This window comes from Myripristis murdjan, chromosome 5, assembly GCF_902150065.1.
Source record: "Myripristis murdjan chromosome 5, fMyrMur1.1, whole genome shotgun sequence".
NCBI lineage: Eukaryota > Metazoa > Chordata > Actinopteri > Holocentriformes > Holocentridae > Myripristis > Myripristis murdjan.
In genome coordinates this window covers 6738502-6755063 of record NC_043984.1, presented here as the reverse complement: position 1 = coordinate 6755063, position 16562 = coordinate 6738502, and the positions used below count along the sequence as shown (strand labels likewise).

The following is a 16562-nucleotide window of genomic DNA, read 5'->3' as shown; positions in this document are numbered from 1 at the left end:
CAAGACAAAGAAGAGGAGGAGAATCATTTGACCACGCTGCTCCCTGCACCCTATAGGAAGATTCACCTGTGATGCAGGAGGAGAGAGGATTACCAGGAGACTGGAGAAGGAGGAGAGGAGAGGAGAGATGGAGTAAATCAAGGTTTCAAGGAAGCAAGATGAGAAGGGGTGAAGTGGCAGGGGGGTGGGGGGGTGGCGGCAGAGGAAGGGGAAAGGCAGTGGGAATATTGAAGGAGAACCGGGCGAGACAGATTAAGACGAGGAGGTGGGGGAGGAAAGGAATGGAGGAAGATATGATTCAAGCAGGAAAATGGGGAGGAGAGAGAAAAGCGGAGGTAGCAATTGATGAAATAGAAACGGGAGGGTGGGGCGGAGGGGCAGGAAAAGAGAGGGAAGGGATCAGGAGGAGAGCAGAGACAAGGTGGTGAGGAGAAATAAAAGGAGGGGAGAAGAATATAGAATATATAGAGAAAGTGCGGCAATAACCATAAGAGTATGGACAGAGAGAGGATATGGAGAGAAGAAAATGTGAGTTGCGGGAGGTTTAGATGAAAAGAACCCATTAGAAGTGAGCCCTATCTTTGAATTGGTGGGTGTTGACTCTGAAAATAATTACAAACATATTTGAAATAAATCAGCAGTAAGAAAAAAAAATGGATATTACAGAAAAGTAATACAAGTAAATATAGTAAAGTAATAATGTGTTCAGTTTTCTGTACATAGATGCATACATACACATAAGTGATAGATGTAATTTAATTAATTAATTAATTAAAATCATGTATTATTGCTGTGTTCACTGGATATGGGAGGGAAAGCAGATGTAGGAGACATTTCCATCAATACCACCTGTAAATATTGGGAATAAGTTGGAAAGTAAAGTGACAAGAAAAGTAAAGTAATCTAATGTTAAAGTCCATATTGAAAGGTAACATCGTTAAAGCGTTAATTTAACAAAATGTGATCAGGTTTATGACAGGCAGAGTTGGTTTGTAGCATTAAATTGGGGTTTATTGATGTTTTTACAGTCAGCATTTTCCAGATACCCCCATGTTCCTTTTATCTCCTAGTTTGGATATATTGCTGCTCTCAGAAAAAAATAGGAGATTCCTAGTTGTAATTATGAGTTTGGGTGTTCGGGTGAATGATGTCTACAAGTCAGAAGACAGCACATACAGTCAATACAACATGACATGAAAGTATGTACTGTGTTTATGAACACTTTAAAGTTACAATGAAGTGACATTTTGGGTGATCAGTTAGGAAGAGGAAGGCAGTTTTATTACATGGGATGAGTGTGATTGTTCAAAAATTAACTTTTCATTAGGGAAAATTTTTGCTCACACTTACTGGTTTAGCATGACGTCATCTTTTAAGACATACTGTTTTTCAGAATGTAGATGTAATGGAATTTTGATTGAAAAATACTAAAAACAGAGTCTATCCTTTGGCCTTTATTTAAATAAGTGAATATTCAGACAGCTAAAATGCTGAATTATTATGAATTATGAATTATGAATTTATTGTGGCTTTAAAAATACTTTAAGAAAGTATTGAGAATTGAGTGGAAGTATTGAGTATTGAGTGGAAGTATTGAGTATTGAGTGACATCACATCAATAACCTCTTCAAGGTTATTGATGTGATGTCACATGATTGGACATGCGGCTGTAACCTGAGGGGCAAACTGCTCTCAGCTCAGCATTTCTATGCTTGAAGGTTTTAAACATGACTCAGTTTGGGCTCACGCTGCTGTCATCTGTGAGAGAGAGGAGACAGAAGAGGAGGAAGGAAGCAAGGAAGGAATGAAAGATGTAAGGAAGGATGGAGGAACAGTGGGAAGTAAGGGGAAAAGATTGAAAGAAAGAAAGGAAGGAAGGAAGGAAGGAAGGAAGGAAGGAAGAAAAAGATAGCACAGAGAGGACAAAGTCGAAAGAAAGAAAATCAGCACGGAGCAGATTTTTCTAGCTCAGATCATTAAGCCCCCTTCTCTGTGTCATTCAGTCGATGGTGAGCTCATCACTGTGTGTGTGCGTGTGTGTGTGTGTGTGTGTGTGTGTGTGTGCGTGTGTGTGTGTGTGTAACTGGGTGAATCACTGTCTTGCAGCAATCAGCCTTGTCTGTTTCACTTACAGGTGATCTCTCTATCAGTGAACATACAGACTCAGAGGTATGGGGGAAGAAACTAAGATAGATGGATGGATGGATAGGTAGATAGATAGGTAGATAGACATTTAGATGGATAGAGAGACGGATGAAAAATGGCGAGGGGGGAGGAGAGGCACAGTCATTTATCAGAGAATCAGATGGTCACACTGGACCTCTGTGTGTGTGTGTGTATCTGGGTTTGAGCGTGTGTATATGTGTGTGTGTTCAACTTTGTTGTTGTAAGGTAACCTTGTACTTATTTTCTATGACACGTGTGTGTATGCGTGTCTACCTCCATGTATGCATTTGTGTGTGCACGTGTGTAGGCGTGTGTTGGTGTGTGTGACTTTTGTCTTTTCAAACCAGTGCACCTCCGACCTGCAGTTTTCTGTCTGTTATTTTATTTGCCTGTTTGTGTGTATGTGTGTGTGTGTGTGTGTGTGACTACCTATTTTCAAGCCAGCACCTTTAAGTACTTTCCATTGTTGCGTGTGTATATGTGTGTGTGTGTGTGTGTGTGAGGCTCTTGTTATCCCCCTACCATCCTCTGTAGACTGCAGTCTCCTCTCATTGTTGTAAAAATAGAATGCAAAATGATATCTGCTCCCTCTCTCTCTCTGTCCCTCATTCTCTTCCTTTGTCTATCACTCCTCTCTCTCTCTCTCTACCTCCCCTGGGCCTCATTGTTAGGTGTGTGTGTGTGTGTGTGTGTGTGTGTGTCTGAGCAGAGATTGGTAATACGGCAGTGATTAAATAATTTTCTCTTGGTCTCCATTTATTATCTGAATGAAAAGCATTAGCCCGTGCCTCGCTCTCCCCCTCAATCAGTCTGTTTGTATGTCTCTCGCCCACTTTTTTTTTCTCCCTCAGGAGGAATGGAAGCCTCTGTCAATCCCTCCATCTATCTATCTATCTATCTATGGGGAAAGGTTTTTGCTGTCAATTTTTAATGCATCCATCTCTCGTTTTCATGCACACTATCCATCCACCCCCTCTTTCCCTGCTTGTTCTTTCTCTCTTTTCTTTCTCTCATTCTAGCATTTTCGCTCCCTCGCTTCTATGTTCTTCTGTCTTTTTTTCATCTTTTCCTCAACCTGGAGCTTCATCCATCCATCCATCCAGCCGTTTTAACAATCTCTCATTTCCTCTGTCCACCTTCCATCCTCTCCTCAATTGCTCCATCATCTCTTTCAATCAGTCTCTCCGTCCTCCCGCACCTCCATTCATCACACTCTCCATCTTTTTTCCCCCCCGGATGATCCATCGCTCATATTCACTCTCTTCATCGGAGCTGTTCATTCCTCTCTCCCTCCTTTCCATCTGATGAATCTCGTTACCATTTCGTTATCGATACGTCTCCCTCCATCTCCCATCTATCTCTCTCGTCGCTCTGTCCCTCACTTTTCATATCCCTCCGTCTGTCCTCTTACTTAACCTGTGTCCCATCCATGATCTTGTCCACCCGTCCCTTTGTCCTCCCTCCCTCCTTTCCTGCATCCCTCTCTTTCCTCCTCTCTTCTTACTGAGCAGCAGCTGGGACTCAGAGCAGGAAGTTGCTGTAATCATGAGCAGCCCTCTCCTTCTTTCTGTCTTTCCACACTCGTCTGTTTCCTCCCCTCCCTCCTATTGTCTTTCTGTCCCTGCTCTCCCGCTCCGACGGTTGAGACGCACAGGGTGGCTGAGCGAGTTGTTCAGCTGCTTCACGGTTGCGTCACAAATTTCTCAACCACCAGCTGGGCCACCTTGGAGTTAATTTGGAAAAACAGCCAAGTGAAAATAAAAAGAGTGCATTTGTTTTCAGATTTATACTGTTAACTCTGGCCTACTGTCTTCAGACATTACCCCTACTCCAAATAAGATAGTTTTGTTTTGTTGCTTAAATAGTTAGCTAACTAGCAGGCAAGAAAACTTAGAAAAGCAATTAATATGCACCTGCTAGCTACTCCTCAGCATTAGCTATGTAACGTTAGCCACTGCCCAAATCAGGTGAGCTAGCAAGAGAGTTAGCTAACCAAATGCTAAGGGCTAATGCTAATGGCTAGCTAACTTAAAGCTGACATTAACCAAACACCAAATCAATTAAATCTATGAGCGACAAAGAATGTCGTCTCCAGCTACCTTTGAATGTTTACCCTGTGCCCCAAGAGCACGCTACATGCTAACACAAAACAGTACACATTGAGTATTAATCTTCACAGTACTGTTTTGGCAGTTTTTTCACTAATTAGCCTTTGTCACTGTTAGTCCAGTAATTTTAGGCCAAAATGGGGGTCAACCTAGGACATGTGTGATATACATGTGTAAACAGAACAATTCAAAGAACTTGTAATTGACTTTTTTTCTTGTCTTTGTGTGTGTAATCAACTTGTGAATTTTTATAGTGATATCTGAAAGTAAAATTTTGAACCCCTTTCACCTGTGTGTTACAAAGGGCATTTTTTTTTTTTTTTTTTTTTTTTTTTTTGGTATTATATGGTCATATGTAGGTGAGTTTTTTCATAAAATGTCTGGGCTATGTCCGCCATCTTCACATTTGACTAACAATACAAAAATGTAAAAGCCATGTAAAAGTCGATAAACTGATTTTTCAGTTTGTTTTTGGTTGAAATTTCTTCTTTTACTGCAGCCACTGAGATGGCACAGACATTCCTGATATATATATATATATATATATATATATATATATATATATATATATCTCGAGATTTAAATTTTTCCACTGTGAGGGTCTTGTTTTTCTCAAAATAGCCTACTTAGCAAGCTGAGCATGTGTTGTATGTTGTTATTTTTGACTGTACTGCTTTGTCATACTTCTACAGTGTAAAAATGTTACGTCCTCAAAATGTGGTTAGAATGAGTGTTGTATGTTTTTTGGGACAGGGCTTTAGCTCGGTTCACATTAGAAAAACAGCAGCCCTCCTCCTATTTTTTTAGTATAAAGTAATCCATAGCCATACAACAGTTCACCACACCGTTGAAATTTGATGCGTTGGTGCACAACATATAATACGGTCACATTATGAAAATGTCTTCAGTGATGTAAGGATTTACTGATGCTGAAGGTGAGGAGAGCAGTAGTAGGAAGCCTATTAGAGATTAACTTGCAATTCAACCTGTGCTACCACTAACTAATATTATAACAAGAACTGGTACAGTTATTGGTGACATACCTAATTTTGAAACTTTTATGAACTAACACTTTTTGTGGGCAAGTTAACTATGGTTTGGATCCTTTCCTCATTGAGAAAGTATAAATATAAAGCTGATCGGTTCTCATTTTCCACTTTAGCCTTTCAGGTGAGACATCTTTCATTTTGCAGTGTGATGTTGGTGGCTGTTCACTCATTCGTAGCATGTGAGGAGCCCGGTGGCCAACACATGGAACAATAAGTTGCCTTACTGTTTTAGTGAGGTAGATATAGTAAGTCTTGCTCCTGTTCTAATGGTGGAGACATGGTGCCGTAAGTTGTCTTGCCATCGTGGCGTGCGGCGGTTGTCTTCATTAGTCTTCATTTGGAGCAGAAGAAGGATGGACAGCCATGTCATTCAACTGGATTACTCTGCTGTGCTCTGCTCTGCTTTATTACAGTCCTGCTGGCAGGCTGCATGTGTCCCTGTGTGTGTGTGTGTGTGTGTGTGTGTGTGCATGAAAGAGGAAGAGACAGACTGGGAGACCATGTGTGTTGATGAATAGGTCTGTGTGCGTGCATCTGTGTGTGTGTGTATGCATATATATGTGAGTGTGTGTGTGTGTGCAATACTATTATGAAGAACTACAACCTCCCATCAATGCTTTTATTGATGTGATGAAAAGGGATTCCTTGTGTGCTGTGCCCCCTCTTTTGTGTGTGTGTGTGTTCGTGTGTGTGTGTGTGTGTGTGTGTGTGTGTGTGTGTGCCACGTGAACTGCCACATGAATTTCTTCCGTGCCAAAAGCCTCTCTGACAAACCTGGCATTGTACTAAACTATGCTGCCTTGAAACAGTAGATTTCATACACCTTTTATCAGTGTGACTCAATGATTGAGAGAGTCCGCACAGTGTGACTGTGTGTGTGTGTGTGTGTGTGTGTGAGTGTGAGTGTGAGTGCCTAAGTGAAGAGTTTGTGGATAGTGTGTCTTGTTGGCCAGTGTGCATAGATGAAATGTGTGCATATGTATGCAGGACATGCTTGGTGTGTGTGTGTGCGTGTGTGTGTGTGTGTGTGTGTGAGTGAGTGAGTGAGTGTGTGCCAGCTTGTCCAGACGATGAGTGAGCGGGAAGGCAAGGAGTTGGGGGAATAAAGAAGAGTAATGAGGGGAAGACGTCGCTTGTAAAGCCTGTATGAGCGTATATCCAGTGCTGTTGTTTGTCCTTGAGAGGAAAATATCCATTTAAATATTCATGTTTCCTGCTCTGTGAGTTATGCTGTCAGGGAGAAATGCTCGAGCGTAGACAAACTCTCTGTTTTCTTTTCCTCTTCATCTGTCTCCGTTTCCCACACTCGCTCTCTCTCTCTCTTTCTCCCTAATTCTCTACAGAGCTGAATGTAGGGTTATTTGAGTTTGGCATTTTCAATTGGATATTAAATCCCAATTTTAATTTAGTTTTAGTTTTAGTTAGTTTTCCTGGTGGGTTTAATAGTTTTACTTTTATTTATTTATTTATTGCAAATGTTTCATTTAATTTTCATTTGGTTTCAGTTCTATTTTAGCAGTTTTGGTTGGGGTGGTAATTCTTAAAAATACAAAGGAAGGACGCTCAGAGCCAGTGTTTTGTATACATGTGCAGTAGGTATCGTATGCTACAAACCATAAATAACAAATTCCTTAGCAATGTAGCTAACAGTTTAATTGTGCTGTTCCATTTTAATATTCAACTCACTATCAACTTTTTTATTATCAGCTTACAATCAAACTATTCCTAGATACAGAGTTGATAGTAAGTCAAAAATCAACTGATGATGATGTTGATTCTTACTATTAAGTTGCTAAGTTGTGTAGTTCCATTTTCTGATAATGAAGTTAAACTTACATGTTTTAAGAGTGAATAAAGGCTTTTAACTATAAGGCTTTTCTTGGTACAAGTTCATGAAACTCGCCCTTCTCCAAAGAACACCTTCTCCTGGTGTGGCGTTTCTCCAAGGTACTTTTTTCTTACCAGAAACTATTTTCATCTTTGTGTGGACAATGGCATCAGTACGATTTGCAATCTTAGAGCTGAAATTTTCTACAAGACCTTTGACAGAGTAAGAAACCGCAGGAATGAAGGTCTGAAAGAGCAACATCAGTCATTGCATCCTTAGGGATGTTAAAACCTTTGGAGATGATAAAGTCCAGAGTGTGCCCCTTGCTGCGTGTGGGCTCAGTCACATGCTGAGTCAATCCATAGTCATCCAGAAAGCAAGGCAGTTCTTCAGCACTAGTATCCAGGGGGTTGTCAACATGAATATTAAAATTACCAGCAACGTTCACACGGTCAAAGTCAATGCAAATACTTGACTGTGATTTGGCAAAGTCGTCAAAAAAGTTGAACTGATAGTTACAAACATAGCTCGACGGGGGAATTTCAGCTGCAGAGCAAGATGCTCAAAGGATGACAACTTTCCATATGACATATGTCTAGACCTCCCATGAGCCGTCAGACTGTGAAATCACGATAATATATTCCTGTATATGTTCTCATCAGTTAGTTGGATTACAACTGTGTTGCTGAGTTTTATTCCTGAGTCATCAGCAAACTGTGGAATAGTCCTCCTTGATAATCAAATAGTATTTTTGCCTGAAATGTCGCTTTGTAGGTAATACAAAGCAAGAAGTCACTTCCCTGTATAAGTGTCTGTAGAGGCTGCATGGCCATTAGTTGGTCTATTAGAATATATTATATTTCTTTGGTTTCATCTTCATATAAAACTGAAATACCGCCAATATCAACTGACACTCAACAGTTTTCTTGATACTTTCTCTCTCTATTTTTTTTCCTCCTGGATTTGCTTTTTCCCTATTCAAGAAGCAGATTTATTCACTTCAACCCAGTTGATGAAAATGAACCTAATTCGCATTTTACTTTTTGCGACATTTCAAAAGTTTGCTTTAAATTCGCTTGACACATGAATAGAAATGGCGCTTCTGTCTCCCTCTTTCATTTATTTATTCATTCTCTCTCGGTCTCTGCTTCCCTCCCTGCCTTTCTCTCTCTGGAGTGTTTATTCATCTGCAGTAATCCTCAAACTGTTTCTCTGGGGACACACATTTCCAAAATAATTTTTTCTCCCCAAAAAGTGATTTGTGGGTTATTATTTAAGGCTCTTAAACTAATTTTTTTTTCGCAGTAAGTCAGGGAGCTAAACTGAGTAAATTTAGTCTCGCCATGGGACACAGGCTCATTAAAATATGCTAGTATTGTGTTTTCATGTGGGAGCGCACCGGAAGGAGTCCTGTGACCTATTTTGGGCCTTCTCCCATAGTTAAAGAAATCAGAATTTAGTCTATTTCAACAAATTTAGCTGTGTTTTATGCTGCTGCTGTACTGACATAGAGGATTTTATTCTGCCTGCATTATGCTGCAGGGACTTGGGACTGCTTTGGCAACATAACAATAAGGCTTTGGTGATATAACACCGGATCCCCATTTCTCCAAGGTAATTTGCAGGACCCATTTTCCAATGAACGCACAAACGAGCGCACACACACATGCTCGCTCATTCCCTCGATCAATTGATACAACAATTTGACTTTGCCATTGTTCTACTTGATTGAGCCTGATAACCATGGTGCTCTCTCTCTCTCTTTCTCCCGGTTCCTCTCTGTCTTTCTCACACTCTCTCTCCCACTCTTTGTGATGGACAGGGATGATCTTGGCTTTAACTTTTCCTCTGGGAATCCCACTTCCTGACTCTCTTTAAACTTATAGAGCGCTCTGGAATTCACATCAGGTACATTAACAACACGCTGACGAGCCTGCGTTTTGTATTCAGCGAGACGTTTGTCCAGGCCCTTGAAGTTATAGATTCCACATATTTAAGTATTCATATGGCTGCTGGAAGCGACCTGATTGCAGATGCGGTGTGTTGCCGGGAGTGGTGGAAAAGGAGAGGAGCATGAGACGGTAGAAGGAGGATAGGTGTTGCAAAGGACAAAATACACAAGGGCCGCCCGGGTTGCTTACTTCCCACACCGAGCGCTGTGCTGTCATGTAAGAGCTCTCTGTTTTCTGTCTCTCTGTCTTTTTGCCTTCTTTCATTTACTCTCTCTTGTTCCCTGGCACTCTCTCTCACTGTGTTTCGTTGGTGGGATGGGGAAGGTAGAGAGGACAGGTATTCCACAGGGAAGTTTCACACTCGTGGAGCACTTGAGTACAGCTACTAGACATGCACTACGCCGCTTTTCAAAAATGTTGTGCATTCTTACCATTTTTTACAGGCTGCCGACAGCAAAGACAGCCAAATATGTAAATGTTGACATGGCTAACATCACGTCGGGCTGACACAAATACAAAATACATGTTTAGATACCGCTTTACAGCCTGTTCAGAAATGTGTGGTTTGAATGTGAAGCCATGAGCAGTTTTATAGAATTTATTTCCCTTTTTCATGTGCTCCTTTGCGAAGGCTGTGGGAACACTTGCGATTACAGCGGCCTTTTATGCACGGCGTAATCACAGCAGCAATAGGCAGTAAAAATGCGAAATCATATTGGATACAGCTGATTCTCACGCTACCATTGCTCACAGAGAGAACATGATGCTCAAGCTCTCCATGTTTGTTACATGGTGCTGCTGAATTGTGGTGCTTTACAATTATGCCATAATTAGCGAGATTGAAGTTTTTAAAAGGAGACAGGAGAGGATGGGATGTCAATGAAAAGACACATGATGGGATGGGTGGGTGGTGGTGGGGTCTTACCTCTTCTCGTATTCTCTTCACTGTTTCGCCTTTCTGTGGGGAAACAAGCCACAGAAAGTTTAGCTTGAGTCTCAATTATGAAAACAATTTATTTAAACAGTATTATGTTTATCTGACAACTGAGGTTAAACATACATCAGGTTACACATAAATAAGTGCTTTCATATAAAAAGTGGTTTAAAACTGAATATAAGAAACAACCCAAGATTTAAAGTCATAGGTTGTAAGCCTCAGAGCCTTAGGCAGGGCGTTTCTCAATCTCGTGACCCTGAGGTCAGAAGTCCAGTCACATAAATGTGCGTTATTCTTGATCATGTGGACTGGGTTTAAAAACAAATCTGTCGTGTGCAGTCAGCAATATTCTATTCAATTTTCCACAGGCACACACTCCCAGGTTTAACTGTGACTTTTCATATCCAGCACAGTGCACATCAACAGAATAAGATGCCATCTGATATGCATTGTTCAATATTTCTAAAACAGAACTGATTACATAGGCAAAAATGTTTCTGTTTTGTAGGCAAACGTTTTTAGATATCGAAAAGTGTCAATCATAATTCTGCAAGTTTTACATTTTATGCATCCCAAATTTTGTAGAGTTGATGTCATATTTATGACAAAAGACCACAAAACCTGGCCCATTTAACTTTACAGGGAACACTATCTGCATCAGAAAGTGTACATTTTTCATTCAAAGATTAATTCAACTCCCTAATTTAACCCTAGGATAGGGTTAAAAAAAAAAAAAAAAAAAAAAAAAAAATCAATTTTGCACTAAATGCTGGATGAGTCATAATTTTCAGTTTGATTATGTCTTAAAGGTCTGGTAAACCCAGTGGGATTTTAATATTTAGTTGAGTGCTATCTTCATCATCCGCCAAGATTTAAGAGTTCCTAAAATTCAATAACTGCAATAAAAAAAAAGTTTTAAAAGCTGCATTTTCTACAATAATCCATTCTAGCAGGGCTGGGTGGGCTTTAGTTCCCCTAGAGGAAGATTATTGTTGCATCCCTGGTAAGACCAACCAGCTGTGCTGAAGAAAGCACTTGAGGCAAACGTTTCTCTTGTGCTTAATAGGCTGTATAGTTTGTTGAAGCTAGCACATGCTAGCGCAGGATAGCAGGTGCAGTTGAAGAGTCAATCAAATAGGGGCCGGAGGAATAAAAACTGAGGTTGTGTTCTGATTGGACGTCACTCACTGTTATGTGACAAAGTAAATGTTTAATCCCCAGTAAAACCACTCGCTTGAGTCAGGACAAGACAACTGACAGGCCTCTCTCACAATCTCATGATGATTTCCACACCCAACTAGGAGTGTAAGAAAATATCGATACACTTGAGTATTGCAATATTATGTGATAATGTATCAATTCTCAACAATGTATTGATTTTTAATCAATAGTTTGCAATCACATTTCACACATTCCTGGCAGACAGTGGTTCATTTTGGAACAAGTATGTAAAAAGTGAGCACATATCAGCTTTCCTAAAATTAGATTTAAAAAAAAAAAAAAGGCAATATATCACCTTCCTTAGAGTATCACAATATATTGCAATATACTGAGGAATAACCCCTGTATAATGATATGTATTGTATCGCCAGACACAGCCCTACATACAATGACAGTAAAAACTTTATTTTAATGAAAAATTGTATTTTTCAGTTTACCATTCCTTTAACACACACTAATGGTTTTCATTCATGTTTAGTGCCAAGGAGGACAGATATAAAACTACAGTGTATGTGGGCTGTTTTCGATTGTCCCAAGATGGTTTCATTGTCCCACATGACTAAAACACAGTTTGATTGTAATTCTGTATAGCAGTTCCACATATTTCCAGGTATTTTAACTGGGGAGAAACCAAGCCTCAGTGTGAGAGAAGTGGGCTACAACTGGAAAGCTGCAGTTTCAAATCCCACAACCAACTGGGAATCAAATCTAGGCAGGGAAAGTTGAATGAGTGACGCTTCACTGTTACTAATCAACCACCACCACCATGCCCTGCAGCAAGGCACTTATCCCCCAACTTCTCTGGGTGTTAACTGTAAAAATGTGAAAACAGAACACTGCTGAAAAAGAGGACGTGAGCTCAGCAAAACCCTTCGCTGAATACATAAAGGTTAAAAAAAAAAAAAAAAAAAAAAAAAAAAAAAAACACAAATTCAAAATGATTATGTTTGCCCGTGTTTATTTCTCGTTTAAGGTTGAAGTTGGACCGCGTTTTACAATATTATCTCATTTTAACACCTGTCCCAATCATATAAGCCTGCTGTGGCTGGATGGGATGGCTGTAGTGAACATCAGTTCTGCTCTGCTGCCTGGCAGCCTGGCTTAATGCAAGGAGAAACCCTGGAGAGCAGCTCCTGTGGTGTCACTACACACCAGCCTGACACGGCCTAACTAGAACTATAACACATTAATGTAATTTCCATGCCATCTTTATATCACGGACCGCTCCCTAATAGACCATGCACTGGAGACGATGAAGAGGGCGAAATTTAAATACATGCCAAAAGAAATCAGATAAAATCACGAGTTATTCAATGTGCTGTGGGGGCAATGGTCATTATCACACTTCACTTGACTGTGATATATTTGGGGAAAAAAAATCCTACAGGGGGTTTATTTAACACATCCATAGTCAAATTGACTCGCATCCCTGGAGAGCAGCTCCCTTTTCAGTAACTGGAGATTGGAATGACACAGCCTAACTAGAAATTTTACACACTATTAATGCATATTTCATGGTAACTTTATATTAGAGGTCACAGTAGGATTACAGTGGAAGATATCTTGAGCGGCAGGCCCATTTTTGAAAACCATAGCATGAAGACAGCTGGGATTTTCCAATGTACAGTTTACAGATGGTTAGGATTTTCCCATGTCTATTGCTGTGAAATTACTTGATGACATATTATTATGCTGTTCGAAACACATTAAGTGACTGTTATTACAAATAGTTGTCCTGATGATTTGCACTGTGCTTTTAAATTAGTCCACTTTGGACGCCATAGCATTTGATTTCCCAGACTGCTGGTTTTGATTGCATGACATGCAGGGGTTTGTCTTTCACAGGCAGCAAACCAATATCTCTAGCTTGGAAAAAGTATGTGTATTTGAAAAAGTCAGAACACTGTCTGATGCACTGAATCGGTAGAATGTGCAAATTAAATGTGAGAGAAAGATATAAGCTGCTGCTTACCTTGCCAATAATGCTTCCTACTTCCTGTGAAGAGAACACAAAGTGGAGGAAGGAAGTGTTACTGCTAATCATTATTTTCAGGAGATGAACAAACCAACAAACACATGGAAACACAGACAGAAACAGTCTCTCTTTCTCTGTTATCGATCCATCCAGACATTCCTTATCTTTATCTTTATCTTTACCTTTATCTTTTCACAAAGGACTTGCTTTTTGTTTTTTTGGTTGCCTTGTGGGATTGATTAACTACTCCCAGTCTTTGCATTTGAGAATCAACAGTTCACAAAGAGAATTGTATAAGGTCAAGATTGTACAATTTGCCACCTCCTAATTTAGCGAAACAAAGCTTGACATTTGTGTCAAAAACATTCAAATTATGTGCTTTTGGTGTCACCACGGCACCTTGACTGGTGCTGTGTTACTCTGGCAGTCAGATCTCTTCTCTTTTTTTATTTCTCACATTTTCAGACAAACATTTTCATCTATGTCAATACTAGAGGAAAGGAATACGCTCATTTCTCATAAAGATTAACACATGCAGCGTTCCCACAGGTATTCCTAATGACAATCACAACCAAGTAAGTTATCACACTGGAAAACATCATTGGTTTGGCCTTATTGCCATTGCCATTGCTGATTTGAAGCAATCCCAGGAGACTGTCATGAGGCACATCTTTCATGTAAAAAACAGAAAGAAGCATAGAGACTTGAGTGTGACTCCATTTCAAATATTGTGAAGTATTCAAAACCTTCTGCTATACATTCCATTACTGACACCATTTTTTATGACAGTAGGAAGATAGATCATATCCTGAAGAAGAAGAAGACTAAGAAGGAATTGTGCACCAGAAACAAATTACATCTGAAATTCCTGAGACTGATTCACATGGGATTAGCATCAGTCTCAGTCTTCACCAAAATATAGTACGTAATTTGTACAGAAATCTATTAGTTTTAGTTTTTTTAGTTTTTTTTGTGTGTGTGTTGTTTTTTTTTTTTACATGCCCCTATTTATTTATGTCTTAAATGTTTATTGTCTGCACCAAGGGTCTGGTCATTTCAGACTTGGCAGATTTGCGCAGTATTAAAATCACTGAAAATTTCCATCAAATCATTAGATGCCCCCAGGTATTTCAGCCCCGTGCAAGTGGGGCATTGGTGTCCACAATAACATCGTTCCCCTGACTCACCTTTCCGTGCATGAGGAGGCGCAGTGTGAGGGTGACTCCCATGCCCCCGTCTCCAAAGTCCTGGTCACAGCTCATGGTGGTGGTGGTGGTGGTGGTGGTGGCGTGGTGGGTGGAGGTGTGGGTGGACTCTGCCGCTGGGAGACGCATGAAGGTCCGAGGCCCCGGGGCGTAAGGAACGTTCCAGAACACCGCAGAGAAGCCTGGAGGGAACCCGTGAAGAGCCCGGGAGCTGCGGGGCAGGGCGGGGGAGGGGAGGCTGGGGTGGGGTAGGGGGTAAGGGGAGTACAGCGGGATGCAGCGAGGACCGGTATTGGTCGGACTGGTGGCAGCAAGTTGCGCTGTGGGTCGATTTGTTTTTCTTATTCCTCTTTATCTTTCAGCTCTATTGGAAGAAGCAGAAAAAACAGAGGGAATGATTAGAACTGGAGATTACGATGGTTGGCGGCATGTTACATCTGTATAACACACTGTCTTCATGTTGTAATTCATACCTTTCATGCACTTCTGTTTAACTAGCACTAACCCTAAACTGTTGCTTCTGTATATTTATGTAACCCTCATTTGCATTACTCTTAGATTGTTTTGCTGCTTCAGTGGCCAAATGTCACCACAGGGATCATTACATTTCCATCTAATCAAAGATGCATACACAGGGCCTTTCTACACTAAACACAAAAATAGATAAAAGAGGCAAGTTAGTTTTTCAGAGAGATGATACGATACTATAGGAGCACACAGAGAAATCATAAAAAAAAAAAAATAGCAGTGGTCACAGAATAATTAAAACCCTCTTCAACCCTCTTTTACATATTTCGCTGTTTTGGTTGACAACTCTCTGTAAACTTTTAGGAATGAATAACTTTGCCATGCTAACAGGCATTAAGAGAAACACAGCATCACTGACTACTAACATGCACTCAGATTTCTGTTGTTAATAAAGTAATCAGGTCTTGGGTTACTGCGATGGACTGGCGACCTGTCCAGGGTGTTTCACTGCCTTCCACCCTATGAGCGCTGGGATAGGCTCCAGCACCCCCCCGCAACCCTTGTGAGGATAAGCGGTTTAGAAGATGAATGAATGAATGAAGGTCTTGGTTTAACCCTATAAAGCCTGAACTATGAAAGAATTGGCAGAAAATTCCAATTTTTTGAAACTGAAGCCTTTATTTAGACCTATAACAAAATATATATATAAAAAAAAAATTCAAAAAATATGTTATTACACGACCTTTCTGGTGTATGATATATGATATGTACTTGAAGTGCCAATGGTATGGTCCAGGGTGAACAGGGGAAGTGTTCAAAGGTATACAACAGTATTTTGGTTTTGATTAAACTGTTTTGATTAAACTGAAAAAGAAAAAAAGGAATTGAAAATGTGTATCATATATGATACAAATGGCTTTATAGGGTTAATGAAAACTAATGAAAAGTAATAACAGGGAGACTCAATTTAATTGAAATAAAGGTTCAGATAAAGAGCATGTTGTGTCGTTCACTTTGCACTATGGCTGTAATTTTGTCAAAAATTTGAACTGAAAGAGCTCTTCCACCCCTAAAGTCTGAGATTTATTAGGTCCTCTGAGCCCCTCCCACCCACATGTACACTTGTACACGAAGCTCCAGTACCGATTCAATGGGGGAATAGAAAGTGTCTAGCCAGTTCCCTTCTCTGTCATTCTGCAGCTACTGCAAGCTACACTTATGTGCCGGAGCTATGTTAGGCTAAGCAGAGGGTTTTTGGGGAGGGGAAGTGAGAGGGCACAGCAGTAATGCACAACGCATGAGCAGGAGATGTGATTAGACCCAGGTAGCGATGCTTGCTTGAGGTGATTGGTTGTTTGATTTGCACTGAACAGTTTTTAACAAATGAGATTACAGCCCCAGGGGCAGCCTGGAAGACTGGAGGTTTATTTTCTCAGAGCATTTAGTTTGGCTTGGACCCTCTGTGTGTAATGGTTATGCATCAAAATTGTGACAAAATCTACAGAATCTCTAACTAGAATATGGTCGACAGCCAGGTTATACAGCCAGACTGTGTGCAGATAGCCTCTAGAAAGCCAGCTCTATCACCAAGAGCAGAGGTAGACTGTGTGCATCTTTGGCGACAAGATTCGATGGAGCACTGGCCTCCAGTCA

At 40.5% G+C, this 16562-nt stretch overlaps 1 protein-coding gene across 1 annotated transcript in view; it reads right to left on the bottom strand.

Moving 5' to 3' along the window:
* Window positions 1-14570, bottom strand: part of pcbp4 (poly(rC) binding protein 4) — a 65807-nt gene extending 51237 nt beyond the window's left edge. The window contains exons 1-3 of the mRNA XM_030051523.1: window positions 14424-14570; window positions 13234-13257; window positions 10029-10061 (exon numbers count right to left, since the gene is read on the bottom strand). Coding sequence (XP_029907383.1) covers window positions 10029-10061; window positions 13234-13257; window positions 14424-14570 — 204 coding nt within the window. The remainder of the gene's footprint in view (window positions 1-10028; window positions 10062-13233; window positions 13258-14423) is intronic.
* Window positions 14571-16562: the final 1992 nt, after the last annotated feature.